The following is an 18,177-nucleotide window of genomic DNA, read 5'->3' on the forward strand; positions in this document are numbered from 1 at the left end:
TCACAGGGAGGCACATTGACTGCAGTCCTGCCTGAGAACCAACGTGTCGCTGTGCAAACCGTGCTGCACGAGGCAATGCTTCTGACACTGGCCCCCTGTGCCCAGTCAAGGACCAGCTCTGGTGCTGTGGCGCCTCCGGGAAAGTGGTAATACACATCAGTGGTAGTGCACTGGGACACTCTGCTTCCTCGAGCAGCCAGCGCCTCCCTCTCCACAACGTGCTGCCTGACGCAGTCCTGCTTACACGAGCCCATCCAGCTGTTGTGCTGTGGTACCTCCAGGATGTGGGCATGAACACCAGGGGCAGTGCACTAGTCCAACCAAGGGGTAGCTGCACACTTGCCCGTACAGCACTGGTGCCAGGAGGGGTCCTCCTCTTCAGAGGGGGCAGCGGGTTCCATTCGGGGCATGTGTTCCAAGAGGTCATTTAATGATTTCCCATTACAACTGCAGAAACTACTCTCGCAGCGTGTGTGCCACACATTCAGCGCAGCCCAAGTTTAGACCAGGCAGGCAGGGGTTTCCCTTTATAACCGGCCCCTTCAAGCTGGCGATGACACTGTTCGCCCACAATTTTCTGTCACGTCCAGGACTAAGCTTCCAAGGCCTCCAGTCTATCCTGCAACACTTACTTGTTTTTTTAGAGGGAACACTGAAGGATTAAAGCAAGAGTAATTACTGGGCTTTCAGCTATGAAGGGGCATCATAACTGAAAGAATTGGCTCAGCAACCACGCTGAGGAAGGAGCGACCTTAGCAGCAAAGAGCTCTCCAACACCCTGGCAGCACACTGCAGCCATAGCAACAGAGCAGGGCTGTCCTAGACAGGGCCCGCTGTACAAAAGCATCCATAGTTTGAATTTCGCATACAAATGGACTACATTATGTACTGAAAAATTGCGGAGGGAGTCAAAGTTCCTGAGGTGTGTGTGCAATTAATCAGCTACTGTGTATTACTCTTTACCTTCTGTCTTTGCACACCTCACAAGAGAGCTGGCAGTAAGCCACATGCAATGCTATCCCTGCTACACCCTCACGCTCACACACACCCTCACGCTCACACACACCCTCACCCTCACACACCCTCACCCTCACACCCCTCACCCCCTCACCCTCACCCCCTCACCCTCACCCCCTCACCCTCACCCCCTCACCCTCAAACACCCTCACCTTCACACCCCCTCACTCCCTCTCGAACTCGCACACCCTCACTCACCCTTACACCCTCACACGCCCACCCCCTCCCTCACCCTCACACACCCCGCACCCCCTCGCCCCCCACACCCTCACACCCCCTCGCCCCCCACACCCTCACACCCCCTCGGCCCTCACACCCACTCGCCCCTCACACCCCGTCGCCCCCCCATACCCTCACACCCCCTCACACCCCCTCACCCTCCCTCACCCTCCCTCACCCCCTCTCACCCCCTCTCACCCCCTCTCACCCCCTCTCACCCCCTCTCACCCCCTCTCACCCCCTCTCACCCCCTCTCACCCCCTCTCACCCCCTCTCACCCCCTCTCACCCCCTCTCACCCTCTCTCACCCCCTCTCACCCCCTCTCACCCTCTCTCACCCTCTCTCACCCTCTCTCACCCTCTCTCACCCTCTCTCACCCTCACCAGCATTGCAAAACACAGCATAGCATAGCAAAACAAAACACAGGATAGCATAGCAAAACAAAACACAGGATAGCATAGCAAAAAAAAACACAGGATAGCAAAAGATAGCATATCCTAATTATTCCCAACTCTCTTTATTATTAAGCAACATCTGACAGTTTGCAAATCATCTTCATACACTAATTCAGAGTTTTCGAAAAATATTATGCAACGCATTGTCATACACAATGCCAATAACTCATACTTTAATGCTGCGAGACCTATTGCATTGTAAATGCTTGTAAAATGTATAAGCAGCCATCTGTAAGAACGCAGAGCCGGACGTTTGACTTGTCTTTTGTACTGCTAATGTGACTAGATAAACTACTTTTGAAAGCCTCTGTATTGGTCCTTCGACTTCTGAACCACAGTGTGCTTATTTTGGGGGGTGCTTCAGCACCCTCTCCCCTCCCCTACTTCCAGCGCATGTGGCATTGGGCATGAAATTGAGGTAGATGATTATTTAAGTTGTGCTACTGGCAAAGAACACTGACCAAGATAAACAAGCTTGTATGCATAACTTTGTTCCTCACAGGCATGCATGATTAATGAACTAACTGGTACTGTCATAAATGAGTAGAATCACTCTTGCAAAAAGAAAAGAGGCAAGAAACCTTTTCAAAGAAATACAGCACATTTACGTCTTCCTGAAGTAGTATATAAAGGAAAACGCATGCATTCTAATGGAGTGCCTCTCGGAAAAGAGAGTTCCAGGCAAGCAATCACTTGTGGAAAAATAGTCCATCAGATAGGTGGAAAATGGGCTGTGCTCAATGGGAGTGACAAATCCTGCTTGAGGTCCTACAACAAAGAAAGCAAGTGAATAGAAAGCAAGGAAATTATAGACAAAAACACAGTGCCAATGGTAAGCGATGATGGCATGCATTTTTGGTAAGCTTTCAGCACGTCCCCAATGCAGCTGCAGGCTCCGACCTGAAAGACTGAACTCCTCCAGTCCCACTCCTCTATCTAGCCAACACTTCTTCATGCAGAATGAGAGCTGCCAGTCCTTATGAGTTTTTTCTGTCCTTTCCAGCCTGGCAAATAGATTTTGTATTTTCTTTTTATTATTTAAATTTTTTGTTGTCCGTCCATAATCTCTTAATACCCTCACAAGTCAAGACTAGTGTAAGCTGGCAAAGTCTCTGCTCAATCATTGCAAATACTTGTAGTTCAAAATCCTCCTATTTAGTTTGACCATAATCAAAATAGTTATGCTTGGTTCCTTTTCTCCCCGATTTGGCGCTACTTGGCAGGTGCGTAGCTCTCGCGGTTGAACCAAACCGCTGACCAATCCAACAACGTCTCCAAACAAGACAATTAAGCCGCAACTCCAGCCATTTTGTTTCTGAAATTTAATTTATTCTTGAATCCATTTTTAGTCTTTGCACAGACTTAACCAACGCGTTTCGGTAGCTCCGTCTACCTTGTTCACGGTTAATTAATCAGGTGATTACACACAGTTTAAAAACACTTCTCTACAGGAAGCCATGATCACCCAGCTTCCTGTTTGTCACGAAAAGGGGAAAGGCTACCCCCAAGGATTCTTGGCTCTGTAGTTTTATCACTTTTTTTGCGACCTTAATCATTTTAAATGCAACAGTTAATTATAATTTTTCAACACATTATTTCTTATTCAGTTAAAAAACACCATTGTCAATATTGTACAATTATTGCCAGAACTTGATTTTCAACTAAGCGCATGTTGTACATATAATTATACAACCAATATCAATAAAGTTTATCAATAAAGTTTTTTTTCCCCTCTCATTTTTTCCTTAGTGGGTTCTTGCTATTCTCTTTTTGCAAAATTGTAGGGACTGGTACGCAGATGTGCCTTTGCTACATTTGCTGAAAATTGCTCCAGTGGTTTTTGAAAATTAACTTCAAAAACACATATATATCTATATGCGCGCTTCGAGCGCTTACAGGTACGCGTACCGGGGAGCGCACCCGGCGCGCTACGGGAGTGCGCAAGCGGAAAGCTGATTGGCTGTCGGGTGTCTGTCAACATTCTAAACAGTCCGGAGAGTCCGCCATCTTGTGTCTCGGTAGAATCGAGACACAAGAGGTGAAAAAGAAAGGGGGAAATAATTAAAAGGGGGCAGAGTAGACACACCCTGACCCCCTAGGTTTTCTGAGGGGGGCTTAGAAGGGGTAAGCGCTGGGTGCGTTCTCTGGTACGCGCACCCTGAGCGCACCACGGGGAAAAACAATGAAAAAATAGTTTTTAATAATAATTTGGATTGCTTAGAGGTAGGGTAGCTCTAAAAAGAGCTGTTTGTGTTTTGTGAGTGATTTCAGTACCAATAAGTAGGTACTGATACAGAGTCTAAAATTGAAGAGCAAAATTCTGTTTTCCTCATCTGAGAAATGTATATTGTTTCCTCTGTAGATATCTTGCATGTTGTAATGCAAGTTATTGTGGTATATTCGAATCAAACCATAGTCTCTCAGGAAAGCAGAAACAGATCCTTTTGGGACCTCCTGAGAAGGTCTAGGGGGTGAGGGTCACTCTACCCTGCTCCCTTTTCAAGTTTTGAAGTATTACATTTCACTCTTTTTGGGAGAAGGGAAGTAAATGTTGCACTCTATACTAGAAGTCTCACTTTATACCGCAATCATTTCGCTACTATCTCATAAATTACAAATAGAATAATAAAAAATGTCTCAAACAATTTTTATAATTTCTAAATATAAATTTATTCTTCAGAATTTTCATAATTTAAAAGAACTTCTAACATTAACTGATCTGGAATCTCCTCATCAGAAGTCTCCATACATGAGTCCTTGAACTCAATATAGTTCAAACATTCGATTAATTCAGCATCCAAAGTTTCATCATTAAAATCCTCCATGCCATCTCCTCTCAAAAAAAGGTCTTCATGGATGGTGTTATCAACAGGATCATTCAAGACCTCAATAAAACTCTCCTCAACAGAAGTCGCAGAAATTTCAAAATTAATATCAACGGTTTCCTCATTCAGATCCATATTCTTTTCAAATTCCTTGCTGTAAATTGCAGAAAAAAATCACTTTAATGTATCGTTTTTAGTAATAGATAATATAAAACTAGCTTTATCAAGTATTAAATTCCCCTTACAAATTAACAACTCACCTTTTAGAAAGCAGTAGAAGAGTTAGTACTGTGTAAATTTCACACCAGAAATAGAACACCAAAAATTTCTCACTAATGTACCTCAAAGAGTACTATCACAAAATGGCTGTGTTTCCCTCTCATTTTTCATGTATATTCATGTAGAAAACCAATGAAACTTCATCACACACAAATTCAAAACCAAAGAAACATTTTAATTGGTTCTAAATTTCAAAAGCTACTTGGCTCTTGGGTGTCTGTAAACATTCTAAATGGTCTGCATAGTCCGCCATCTTGTGACTCTGAAGAACAGAGACACAAGAGGTGAAAACGTTGATAGGGGGCAGGGTAGAGACACCCTGCCCCCCTTATGTCTTATCAGGGGGGCCTAGGTTGACTCCGAAGAGCAAAAAAAGTTTTAGTCTTTTTAAAAATAAATTGCGGAGTAAGCTCAGGGTGCGCGCACATGGGCGCTTACCGGTACGCGTACCCTGAGCGCCGGGGAAAAACAGTGTAAAAAATTAGAGTAAAAAATATAATTTAGAGTGCTGTTCCCTCACTACCCTTCATTCTCTATCCTTTATTCCCCTTACTTTCATCCCCCAGTCACCTGATCTTAGTACCTGTGGTTCAGTCCTGTTCCCCTCTGTTCCCCTTCTTCGCTCCCTCATTCTTTACCTTTCTCTCACTCACCTTACTTAGCTTCACTCACTCCTTCTCTCACTCCCTCTGTCTTCTCACATCCTCACTCCCCTTTCCTCACTCCCTCTCTCTTAGCCTCACTCTCTCTGTCCCCTCACTGTCACTTCCCTTCTCACTCATCTTCAAACACTGACTGTCATCAACTCACTCTCAATCAGTCCACCTTCCTTCTCCCTCACTCCCCTTGCCTTACTCTCAGTCCCATTACTTTATCGTCCGTCACCCACTTTCTCTCAATATCAATCCCCTTTTTTCACTTGACTACTTTCTTTCCGTCACTCCCTGTCACTCTCCTTCGTTCTCTCCACTTCAACTCACTCTTGTTTACAACTCACCTTCTCTCACTCGTCTTCTGTCACTTGATCCCTCTATCACTTTCTCCCCTTCTTTCACTCATTTTATTCATTCATTTATTCAGTACACATTCTCTGAAAAAAAGAATTGTACAATATGTAAAGAATACAGCTCTTTTTTGAGAATTGGAGGTAGTTCTGAAAAGAACTTATTTTTTTTCTATTTTTTTTTTTATACTTTTTTATAACGATTTTATATACTTTTTTTTGTTTTTTTTCAGGGGAAAAACAAAACCAGGGATTCCAAAACTGCTCAACAGGAGCAAAAAAAAGGTGAAAAATTAGGGACGGGGAGGGCAGCGGTGTTCCTCTCTCTTCCTAGCAATGAGTTCAACGCTCTGCTCCCCATAACAGAGTAGTTCATCACAGTCCACGCATAGAAATTTTATGCCTGCAAACACCGGCTGCAGTGAAAAAAAACATAGGTTTCACAATCATTATAGTTAGGAATTAGCATTTAAAAAACCTTTGAAATTCACTGAAAAAACCATAGGTTTCACACCAGTTATAGTTAGCTGAACATTTTACTCACACAAAACCATTGAAATTCCCACGTTATAGTTAGTTGGACTCACTATAACTTGCGCGCCCGCAATCCACTGCTGATGATATCACATATTACATCATTCATGACATGGTCAGTGACATCACTGATGACATCTCAAATGACATCACTGATGACATCACTGATGACATCATTCATGTGACAATACGATGCACCTCCTCACACTCTAATCTAACCTTTGATACATCCAGTGTTAAATACAGACTACCATTCCAAAAACGATTGGCACACCAATACCAGTTACTACATACGCACTCACTGATTCCTAAGTCTACATACATATCCACTCATTCACACATACAATCACTCATACATACATACATACAGTCAGTCATCAATACAACACTATTATATGAACTCATACACCTATACAGACACTCACACACTGTCACTCATCCATGGAGTTACTCACACACCTAGTCAGTCATGCAAAGAATCAATCACACTCCCATTTTCTCATCTATACAGTTATACACACAAAACCTTACTTATTCAAACATAGATTAACACATAATTACTGTCTTTTAAATCACTGATAGAACTACACATTAATCCATACAGTCACTTACGCAATCACAGACTTTCATGTATAGTCATTTATATATGCCAACTCTCACATGCACTGTTTTTTAGGTCGAGGTACTATCCGGTTTGTCAGAACCGGAAGTAGCGAGATCTTATGTTTCTTAGAGGGGCTCTTCATCCCACCTCTAATTTTGGCTCTCTCCCATTGGCTGGCTTCCTTAATGGAGGCCAGCCATTGGAGGAGAGAGCCGTCACTCCAAATAGGCTCCGTCCTTTTCGGATTTGGAGGTGTGTTCGGTGTTCTTCTTTCCACTTTTTAGCCACGCCCACCGAACACGCCCCCAAATCCGAAAAGACGGAGCTTGCCGGCCGCCATTCAATGAAGGTGAGCCTCGCTGTCCTCTTGGGTTTTAAAAACCTTGGGTTTTAAAAACCGATGCCTTTCGTTGCAGTCGGCGCTTTTAATATTGTAATCGTGACTACAAATCCGAGTCAGACCTAATGGTGAAAGCTTGTCCCGCTAAGAGACTATGGGGAAACAAAAGCTGCCTACAATTACCTGGTTTCTAGAGAGCACTTGCCCCGTAAGCATCTGAATCCGTGAATTTCTATCTGCACACAGATTTTTGGAAAGCACACATCACTAGTAGCCGCCTCGCCCGGGGTAAGCGAGGCCGTGCAGGGTGAGGGCGGAGCGGTTTCGCTTGGCAGCCGAGCTCGGTCTGGTTTCAGTTCTTCATGAAGGGGCTGACTGGCTCCACCCCCACCCCCGCCTCTCACGCCCGGTGGGCTGCTTACAGTATACAAATTAAAATCAGAAAAAGAAAGCGAGACAAAGAAGGGAAATGTTTTCCGAAAACACACACGGCAAACGCTTACTGAGTGGGCTTGTGGGACCCGCCTGCAGCAGCGTGGGCAGAGTAAGAGGGGGGTGGGGGGGGTCGAGAAGACAACAGACATGGGGGAAGCCGTCTATTTATCCCTATGTGTGTAGTTAAAGATACCTCGACCCAAGGAGGGCTGCTTTACATGAACACCATTAGCTACATGACGAAGGCACACGCAAACTTTTTGTTTTAGATAGGGAAAGAATAAGTGATTTGCTCAGAATCACAGGATCTTGAGCCGACGCTGAGACTTTAACTTGGTACCCTAATTCCAAAGCCGGCTGCTCTGGCCGTGACGCCATATCCTGTTCCCTCTCACAGCACCCCCTGACTGCGAGTGTGTGTGTTTCCTGATGCACACCCAGAGACGCAGCCAAGGGGCACTTGGCCCTACTGCATTGAGGGAAAATGAGGCTTCGTGGGGTGCAATGGGCTCTTCACACCTCCGGCGCCCAGTGCTACTGCACCTGCTGCATGATTGCTAGCAATACCCAGTACGGGCCCCTCATTCACAACCCTTCTTACACACTGTGCCTTGACGTTGAAACTGCAGCAGCAGGAAACATGACCTTTACGCCACAGTCCACATTTTATAAACCAGGCTGTTTATGTAAAAACACCGGCATCAGGCCGAGGTATGTGTGCCCCCCACTTCACCCAAATCATGACTTTGGTTTACTCCCCAACAGGGGGAACAGACTCCACAGTTCTTCTTTGCATTGGAGAGCTTGTCTTGCTTCCAGCGCCACTGTCCTAGACAGGTTCTGAAGTGTACAGGACGATAATCAAAGCCTGCACTTTATACCACCCCAGCATCCCACTCGACTCAGAGAGGCGCAGTGTAACCCCTGGACACCGTGGGAGCCACAGCATGGTAACAGGACCTCTCTCTGGGGCATTGCAGGGGGTCGTGCTTAGCATCTGGTGAGCTCCGAACCATCACGGCGCGCGCAGGGGAGGTGGGATCGGGGCGCTTACAATGACAGTGTTGATCATGAAGGGAGAGCACCACTGCATGCTAATGAGTTGCTATAATATTCATTAAAGGTCACGGAGCAATCCGCGTCTTTATGCATCAAAACGCCTGACTCCGCACACAGGAGAACGTGGCAGTGATTTATGAATGTCTCAGAGCACACCCGCTTGCATTAAAAAGGAGAACATAAAATATGAATGTTTACCAGCATTTTGTGTGCGGGAGAGGATTTGGTGTTTTTGAACGCATTTAACTAGAATCTAATTGATAAAGTCAGTAGGTCTGCTGTGTGTTTACAGTGACATCATTTTGGGATAAGTGTTTTTAAGGTGTGCTTTAAGTGTGTAAGATTATGTTTGTGGAAGGGAGGTATTTTCAAACCACATCATTGATAAAAACGAATTGCCAAAGCCTGTAGGTTTGCATCTAGTGTGCTAACGTATACAGAAAATCACCTTAAAACCAGACAAAATGTAGAAACGAAAACCAGTCCCTATTGAGAACACTCTTGAATTCAGATCAATCCTGTTTTTATTTCTATGTAGTCCAATAAAGGTTGGGAGGAAAGAAAAGTCAGACAGCGAGCTATCGGCATGTACATGGAATGTAATTTTCTGGCATTTCTCATTGGTCCACTACATTGTCGCTTTCAGTTAGGTGTCACTGGATGTTTCACAATGTGTGCATTCACGTCACCAAGGGGCCATGTACCCTGAAATACAATATTTACAGTTACCTGCTACCACGCCTCGACTGTTTACAGTATCTCCAACACGCTGAAAAACACCAACAAATGTACGAATTCAATTGTCCTATTTGCAAGTGTGGGACCCTATTTAGCTTTCGGGTGCTCCAGGTGCACGTGCCTTTTTCGGTCCCAGTCTCACTCCGCTTAACAGAGGGCATGCAAGATACAGTCACAGCACCCTGGCTGCCCTTGCTCTCCTGCCCCCTGGCTGCCCTTGCTCTCCTGCCCCCTGGCTGCCCTTGCTCTCCTGCCCCCTGGCTGCCCTTGCTCTCCTGCCCCCTGGCTGCCCTTGCTCTCCTGCCCCCTGGCTGCCCTTGCTCTCCTGCCCCCTGGCTGCCCTTGCTCTCCTGCCCCCTGGCTGCCCTTGCTCTCCTGCCCCCTGGCTGCCCTTGCTCTCCTGCCCCCTGGCTGCGCTTGCTCTCCTGCCCCCTGGCTGCGCTTGCTCTCCTGCCCCCTGGCTGCGCTTGCTCTCCTGCCCCCTGGCTGCGCTTGCTCTCCTGCCCCCTGGCTGCGCTTGCTCTCCTGCCCCCTGGCTGCGCTTGCTCTCCTGCCCCCTGGCTGCGCTTGCTCTCCTGCCCCCTGGCTGCGCTTGCTCTCCTGCCCCCTGGCTGCGCTTGCTCTCCTGCCCCCTGGCTGCGCTTGCTCCCCTGCCCCCTGGCTGCGCTTGCTCCCCTGCCCCCTGGCTGCGCTTGCTTCCCTGCCCCCTGGCTGCGCTTGCTCTCCTGCCCCCTGGCTGCGCTTGCTCTCCTGCCCCCTGGCTGCGCTTGCTCTCCTGCCCCCTGGCTGCGCTTGCTCTCCTGCCCCCTGGCTGTGCTTGCTCTCCTGCCCCCTGGCTGTGCTTGCTCTCCTGCCCCCTGGCTGTGCTTGCTCTCCTGCCCCCTGGCTGTGCTTGCTCTCCTGCCCCCTGGCTGTGCTTGCTCTCCTGCCCCCTGGCTGTGCTTGCTCCCCTGCCCCCTGGCTGTGCTTGCTCCCCTGCCCCCTGGCTGTGCTTGCTCCCCTGCCCCCTGGCTGTGCTTGCTCCCCTGCCCCCTCGCTGTGCTTGCTTCCCTGCCCCCTCGCTGTGCTTGCTTCCCTGCCCCCTCGCTGTGCTTGCTTCCCTGCCCCCTCGCTGTGCTTGCTTCCCTGCCCCCTCGCTGTGCTTGCTTCCCTGCCCCCTCGCTGTGCTTGCTTCCCTGCCCCCTCGCTGTGCTTGCTTCCCTGCCCCCTCGCTGTGCTTGCTTCCCTGCCCCCTCGCTGTGCTTGCTTCCCTGCCCCCTCGCTGTGCTTGCTTCCCTGCCCCCTCGCTGTGCTTGCTGTCCTGTGTGTGGCTCTCTCTGTGTGTGGCTCTCTCTGTGTGTGGCTCTCTCTGTGTGTGGCTCTCTCTGTGTGTGTCTCTCTCTGTGTGTGTCTCTCTCTGTGTGTGTCTCTCTCTGTGTGTGTCTCTCTCTGTGTGTGTCTCTCTCTGTGTGTGTCTCTCTCTGTGTGTGTCTCTCTCTGTGTGTGTCTCTCTCTGTGTGTGTCTCTCTCTGTGTGTGTCTCTCTCTCTGTGTGTCTCTCTCTCTGTGTGTCTCTCTCTCTGTGTGTCTCTCTCTCTGTGTGTCTCTCTCTGTGGCTCTGTGTGTGTGTGTGTGTGTGGCTCTGTGTGTGGGGGGGGGGCTCTGTGTGTGTGGGGCTCTGTGTGTGTGTGTGTGGGGGGGGCTCTGGGTGTGTGTGTGTGTGTGTGGTGCTCTGGGTGTGTGGCGCTCTGGGTGTGTGTGTGTGTGTGTGTGGCTCTGGGTGTGGCTCTGTGTGTGGGGGGGCTCTGGGTGTGTGTGTGTGTGTGTGGCTCTCTGTGTGTGTGGCTCTGTGTGTGGGGGGGCTCTGGGTGTGTGTGGGGCTGTGTGTGTGGGGGGGGGCTGTGTGTGTGTGTGTGGGGGGGGCTCTGGGTGTGTGTGTGTGTGGGGCTCTCTGTGTGGGGGGGGGGCTCTGGGTGTGTGTGTGTGGGGGGGGCTCTGGGTGTGTGTGTGTGGGGGGGGCTCTGGGTGTGTGTGTGTGGGGGGGGCTCTGGGTGTGTGTGTGTGGGGGGGGGCTCTGGGTGTGTGTGTGTGTGGCTCTCTGTGTGTGTGTGTGGGGGGGCTCTGGGTGTGTGTGTGTGTGGGGCTCTGTGTGTGTGTGGGGGGGGCTCTGGGTGTGTGTGTGGGGGGCTCTGGGTGCTCTGGGTGTGTGTGTGGTGCTCTGGGTGTGTGTGTAGCTGTGTGTGTGTGTGTGTGGCTCTGTGTGTGGGGGGGCTCTGGGTGTGTGTGTGTGTGTGTGGCTCTGTGTGTGGGGGGGCTCTGGGTGTGTGTGTGTGTGGCTCTGTGTGTGGGGGGGCTCTGGGTGTGTGTGTGTGTGGCTCTGTGTGTGTGTGTGGGGCTCTGGGTGTGTGTGTGGCTCTGCGTGGGTGTAAAGGCAATAGGTCATGCATTTGCAAGCTATTGGCATTGTAAATGACAATGCCATCTATTTAACGATTAAGCTATTGGCAATGTAAATGACAATGCCATTTATTTATGATTAAAAAAAAAAGCCATGAGCAATGCCAATAGCTCTACCTTTAATAATGCCGAGACCATTGCATTGTAAATGCTTGTTATATATGTACTTACTTGGACGTGTAGCACTGAGAAATCCATTCACTCACCAACACACACAGTCAACCGCCCATACAGCTCTTTCCACATGCACTCTTGAACCCTTATACCAAGTGAATCAACTGCTCACACATCTATGCACAGTCACACACCTCCCAGGCACCCCACACACTCAGCCTCACATACAAATACTTGCGCAACCAATCAATAACCCATGTAGCCACTCGTATAGCTACTGATCAACACATGCAGCAGCTTACACAACAACAGACATAATGATGCACACATTCAGACAGTTTAGTCATTCAGTAAGACCCATTTAATCTCCCACTCATACAGTCAGTCACGCACCTACTAAATCCATTATCCAGACACTCGTACATACACTCATTCTTCAATATGTTAAACACATTTTAACTTTACAGGAACACACAGACACTGGATGATGTCATCAGTGATGTCATTTGAGATATCATCAGTGATGTCACTGACCATGTCATGAATGATGTAATATGTGATATCATCAGCAATGGATTGCGGGCGCGCGAGTTATAGTGAGTCCAACTAACTATAACGTGGGAATTTCAATGGTTTTGTGTGAGTAAAATGTTCAGCTAACTATAACTGGTGTGAAACCTATGGTTTTTTTCAGTGAATTTCAAAGGTTTTTTAAATGCTAATTCCTAACTATAACGAGTGTGAAACCTATGGGTTTTTCAGTGAAAAAAAATTATATATATATATATATATATATATATATATATATATATATATGTTTCACAGTTGCCCTCAAGCGAGGCGCACTCCTCCTTGGCGTCGTCAGGTCAAGGAAGGTTGAGGTAACACCAGCGTCATGCAGCAACCGACGCGTTTCACCCTTCTTCCAAGGTTTATGCTGCTCCCCACAGATTACCAACACACAGAACTGCCAGTGTACACCCTTCATTTATTAGATCCAAACGGACTCAGGTGAGTTAATGTCACTAAGGATTCTGGGACTGGGAGTTCTTTCCATAATAACACCCAAGTGGGTTGCTGGCAAACTGTGAGGCAATAGTCCAAATCCATCTCGTAGGTATGCCCACACTACCTTCCTTCATGCAGCCTTTCACCGGTTTAGCCCGCAACGCTGTAATGCAAAAACAGCAGCGGGACCGCCTCGTGCGCAGCAGTGCGCCTCCCGACCAGACCGGCCGGAAATATTTAAAGTTCACAGTTGCCCTCAAGCAAGGCGCACTCCCTCCTTGGCGTCGTCAGGTAAAGGAAGGTTGATGTAACACCAGCGTCATGCAGCAACCGACGCGTTTCGGGCATCTGCCCTTCTTCCAAGGTTTATGCTGCTCCCCACAGATTACCAACACACAGAACTGCCAGTGTACACTCTTCATTTATTAGATCCAAACGGACTCAGGTGAGTAAATGTCACTAAGGATTCTGGGACTGGGAGTTCTTTCCATAATAACACCCAAGTGGGTTGCTGACAAACTGTGAGGCAATAGTCCAAATCCATCTCGTAGGTGTGCCGAAGGGGAATGTTGTATTTTCAGTTAAGCCTCACATGTAGTTGGCAATTCTTTCAAAAGTGTCATTCAAAAAATGTAGGCAATGATACATGCTTTATTTAACAAGACATTCAAAGATTGCCGCCGCACTGTGGTTTGATACTCCTCTGTGAAGGAACTAGTAGTCCTACTTTTATGTTTGATTAGTTCACTTTATAAACTTTGAATGAAAGAACTGTTGTTACCCGTGACCAAGGTGCGGCTGCACCGAAACGCGTCTGGTGTTTTTGACATCCCTGTTCAAATAAATCTTCACGCTAATGAATTTGGGCTCGAGCTGGCTTCTTTTGAATGGAAAAGTTGTTACTCGGAATGAATAAATATATATATGCTTTTGCAGCCCTCCTACATTGTTTGTAAAAACAATTTCGTTTATGCATGCCACTTATCTAGATCATGCAGCATTTCACCTGTTTCTGTCCTACATCATTCTGTTTCTACTGTAGGACTTTTACAAATGCCCAGGCATACACCAGCCCTGCGAGAACTTTATTATAGGCTTGGTTCTCCTTTTCGAATTCTCATACCTCATTAGACCTTAAGCTGACGTGAACTCATAAATAAGAAGCCCAGACACAACATCTTATTATCTTTCCACTAAGGCTCATAACAGCGGAACACCATGGTGAAACCTCAGGCTGCATCAGACTCTGGAGGCGCCCAAATCCAAGGATCTCCATTCCTGTTCTCCTTTACCACTGCCACCCTCTGCGTCCCTTAGGTAGAGGCCTCCAGGTCAGGTATCTGCACTACTAAGGGCGAGTGATCATTGCAAATGCAATCTTAGTGAAATATCAATAGTTCATAATGCCAAGAAGTAGTGTTTCATCAACAAGAAGTAGTGTTTCATCAAGCCCGAGCATTCATGTTATTTTTAATTCTGTTGTCTTCTGCACCGTCTACTTCTGTTCTCCACGTTGCACATGTGGCTGTCGACTGCATGCTTCTGCCTTATTACTCCTTACCAGAAGAATGCTTTTTAATTGAAACTTCAAATTTTCACTATTGTATCATTATCAGACTCACTGCTTTTGAAAGTTTGTGATAAATAACACTATTAATTATCTAGTTGTCAAAAACACTTTAATTGTATTACAATGTTAAGTGCGTTCCTCTGAAAGTTTGAGGACAGGCAGATAGATGAATAAACAAAATGATCACAGCTATGTGGAGAGCAAGAACTTTTTTGAGGAAGTGAACAACCTCTACAAATCAAAACATGGCTCCGAAAATGTGGGTGGAGACAAAGCCCCTCTCCAATGATGCTCAAATAAGTTAAGCCAGATCATTAAAAACGATTGAATTTCTCTTGCGTCATTCGTAATTGTTTTTATAGTAAAGACTTGCATTAAAATAGATTTAAAGGAAAATCTCTGCTTTCTTAAGCAGTATCCGTGTTGAAGTATAAAAGACGCTAATTGAGCAGTTGTACCGTGGCAATAATTAATTCATCTGTGTAGCCCGAGGCAAAGTGTGCTTTATGGGGAATGTTTGTATTGAGTTTAACAATGCCCCATTGTTTTTCACAGGTACCCCTTTTCACCATGTCCCTGTATCCTTCTCTGGAAGACCTGAAGGTCGACAAAGTAATCCAGGTAAGTGGAACCAGATATTCTCTTTCCTGAAAGTGTATGTAAAACGCACTTTGAACTGTCTGACGTTTTGTGAAGACTATTTACTAGCCTGAGACTCTACCTTTTTTTGGGGGGTGGGTAAATCTTTTTATTGGAGTTTTAGGCATTATCAATAGACCTCAAACCGTGAGCAAATGATGGTTGTTGTCTTTCCATATATCCTAATTCTTCGCATGATAACCTTGCGGAATACTTCAACAAGAAACTGCCACTCCAAAAATCAAATGCGTTTTCAGCATTTAACTTGGCAGCCACCACCTTCGATTTGGGAGCCACCTGTTTGAGAACCACAAAAATCATACGAAGGTAATAGTCATTGACCTATGGGTGATGACTCTGGATTAAATAGGGGAAATTAGCTGCTCTAAATAAAGAGAAAGTAGTCACTCTGGTTTTTGCTGCAATGTTATTATCAAAATTCAGAAGGAATAGGTCCTATATGATGTGCAGAGATTGGGGTCCTTCCTGGATTTAATAACCGTTTAATCGCCCCCTCTCTCATTGTTGGCAGCAGCGCCCCCTGCTCAAGAGATTGGGCAGATAGCTCTAACAATATGGGGGCAAATCAGCGGCGGCCGCTCAATTAGAGCATAGGAGCGCTGCACCCCCATCTAATAAAACCGTTTTTAACCAGTTTTATTTGAATCCCCTGGATGTGTCCCCAGGACTCTGACATGTCTTGGGGGTGGGTCCAGGGGATGACTGCTGGTGTGGGAGTGAGGCACTCCCTTCACTGCGCAATAGATATTTGGCCGGCCGTCACAGGCTGGCTAAACACCTCATGTATAGTGAACCTCTCTCCAGCCCCAGCTGTATTGCTGGGGCTGGAGAGAGCAGGCACAGGCTCCCAGTCTCCCTGGGAGCACAAGTTGCAGGCGCTCGGGCCAGTCTTGACACTGCTTCCCTGCAGCGTCAGAATTGGATCCATTGTATTCTAGGAGCCTCTACCTAGAACTAGGAATAGCGCACTGGGGCAAAGACAGCGGCGTGAAGGTAAGATTTATTCATTTTTTTTTTTTTTTTTTTCATCCCCCAAATTAACTCCCTTTCCATCCTCTGGTTCGGCTCGCCGCTTTGGCAGGGCAAGGGCCGCTACTGCGGCTAATGGGCTAATATATACTTGTATGCCCTATAAAATCCAGCAGTGAGGTTGTCGGCTCCTGGGGCTTTATTTCCAGCAAGACTTTCAATAGCCGCCGCTCTCTTCCAACACAATGGGATTTTGTAGGAACTGGCAGTGGCTGTCTTCTAACCATTGTGTAAACACGTTTTTCCCTTGGCTCAGTTCAATAGCTATTGAAGCCCAAATACTCGTCTTGGACACAGGCAACTAAAGGTTAAATCATAAACATGGCAACATTCTTTGTATGAAAATATATAAAATATTTTATTAAAACAATTGTCAATACCGGACCATATGGACACAACACTTCATAAAAATAGAGTTGAAGAAGACTCTATGCGTAAATTATAAAAACATCATCACATAATTGTATTAAAAAACATGAAAGAAACATGTATATGTAGCATTAAACAAACAATTAATCAAAAGGAAGACCTACTCAGGTTCAGTAAGGACATAAAGGAAAGAGGTTTGGGGGAGAGAAACAAAACAAACACAGACAATCACAATTTGTCATTAGATGTTGCACATTAAATATCCGATCTAACTCAAACCCAGACCCGACTTGTTCTCGATGTTCGTGGGGCGAGTTTGGTTGTTTAATTGTGCATTAGTATGCGTCGACGCGTTTCGATGGTCTTTTTAGATGAATGCCATCTTTATCAAGACTTGTGAATCTTGTTTATTGCTCTCCTACAGTGGCACTGGATGGTTGCCTTTGTACATAGATCCTTAAATCATCTTTCTTGTGAGATATACAGCTTTAGGCATCTTATTATACTAGATAATACTCGTGGACGGACTTGGTCTGAAGCTTATATTCCTTTCGAGAATTATTGGTCACGGTCAAAAATTCTTGATCTTGGATCAGAAGATATGGAGGCATAAATGCAATCACACCTCAAATATTATTGTCCCAAGCTTGGTACTTCCGTTCCCTTCTGCTTACTGTTCACTGTATGATGGGATTTCCTCTCTTTTTTTACTTCATGTCCTATTGGTAACAGGCAAAAGAGTCTCGGGATCGGGTGGTAATAACAGTGAGGGGCGCCGTATTTCCTCGTCGGATTAGCCAGGTGTCCCCTATCGCTCTGTTTCTCCTGTCGTCCCGCCCGTCCGTATCACATCTGTCTTGCTCTCCGTCTTCCGAGAAAGTCTTCTAACTATACCAATGGAATTTTAGCTAGATTGTACTCTTAATGTATCACCAGTTTCTGTTGAGTGTGTGGTATATAATTGCTGACAGTAACTGACTGACTCCATAACAATATTGTCATTACTTGTTAAGATGTCTCACTTCTCCATTTGCAATTGAATTATGCGAGTTTGCTGTGTGGTACCCTTCAAGATCCAGGCAGAGGTTCTGCCCGGTCGCCTGTCCTCTGTAGTTTCTAACCAGAGCCTATTTGGCAAGATGAGAAATTTCTGTATCTGCTGGAACTCTATATTGCCGTAATAACTCGTGTTGCTATTGAAGTTTAAAGTTCTTTGGCAGTTCTATGATTTTAGGTCTCGCCTAGGCAGCGCTTTCGATGTCTCTTTGAGACGTGCTGTTTTCAGGTATGGACCTTAAGCTCCGCCCATTTTCCACCCATCCTAACAATTGGCTCCTCTTCCTGTTCTTTGTAAATGATGGCTTTTGGTTCGTGAGTAGGCTTAGTAGTGCCTCCTTAGTACCTCTGTCTCGTCTGTTCTTACCTCCCAATTTAGACAGCCCCTCTTACATGTGTCCTTACTCTCTAGCTTTCATTAGGAGTT

General features: G+C 46.5%; 1 protein-coding gene across 1 annotated transcript in view; it reads left to right on the forward strand.

The window, feature by feature from the left end:
* Positions 1-18,177, forward strand: part of SDCBP (syndecan binding protein) — a 176,174-nt gene that overhangs the window by 17,335 nt on the left and 140,662 nt on the right. The window contains exon 2 of the mRNA XM_086965780.1: positions 15,192-15,257. Within this exon, the coding sequence (XP_086821906.1) occupies positions 15,192-15,257 (66 nt within the window). The remainder of the gene's footprint in view (positions 1-15,191; positions 15,258-18,177) is intronic.

Source organism: Lissotriton vulgaris, chromosome 4_1 (genome assembly GCF_964263255.1).
Source record: "Lissotriton vulgaris chromosome 4_1, aLisVul1.2, whole genome shotgun sequence".
Taxonomy (NCBI): Eukaryota; Metazoa; Chordata; class Amphibia; order Caudata; family Salamandridae; genus Lissotriton; species Lissotriton vulgaris.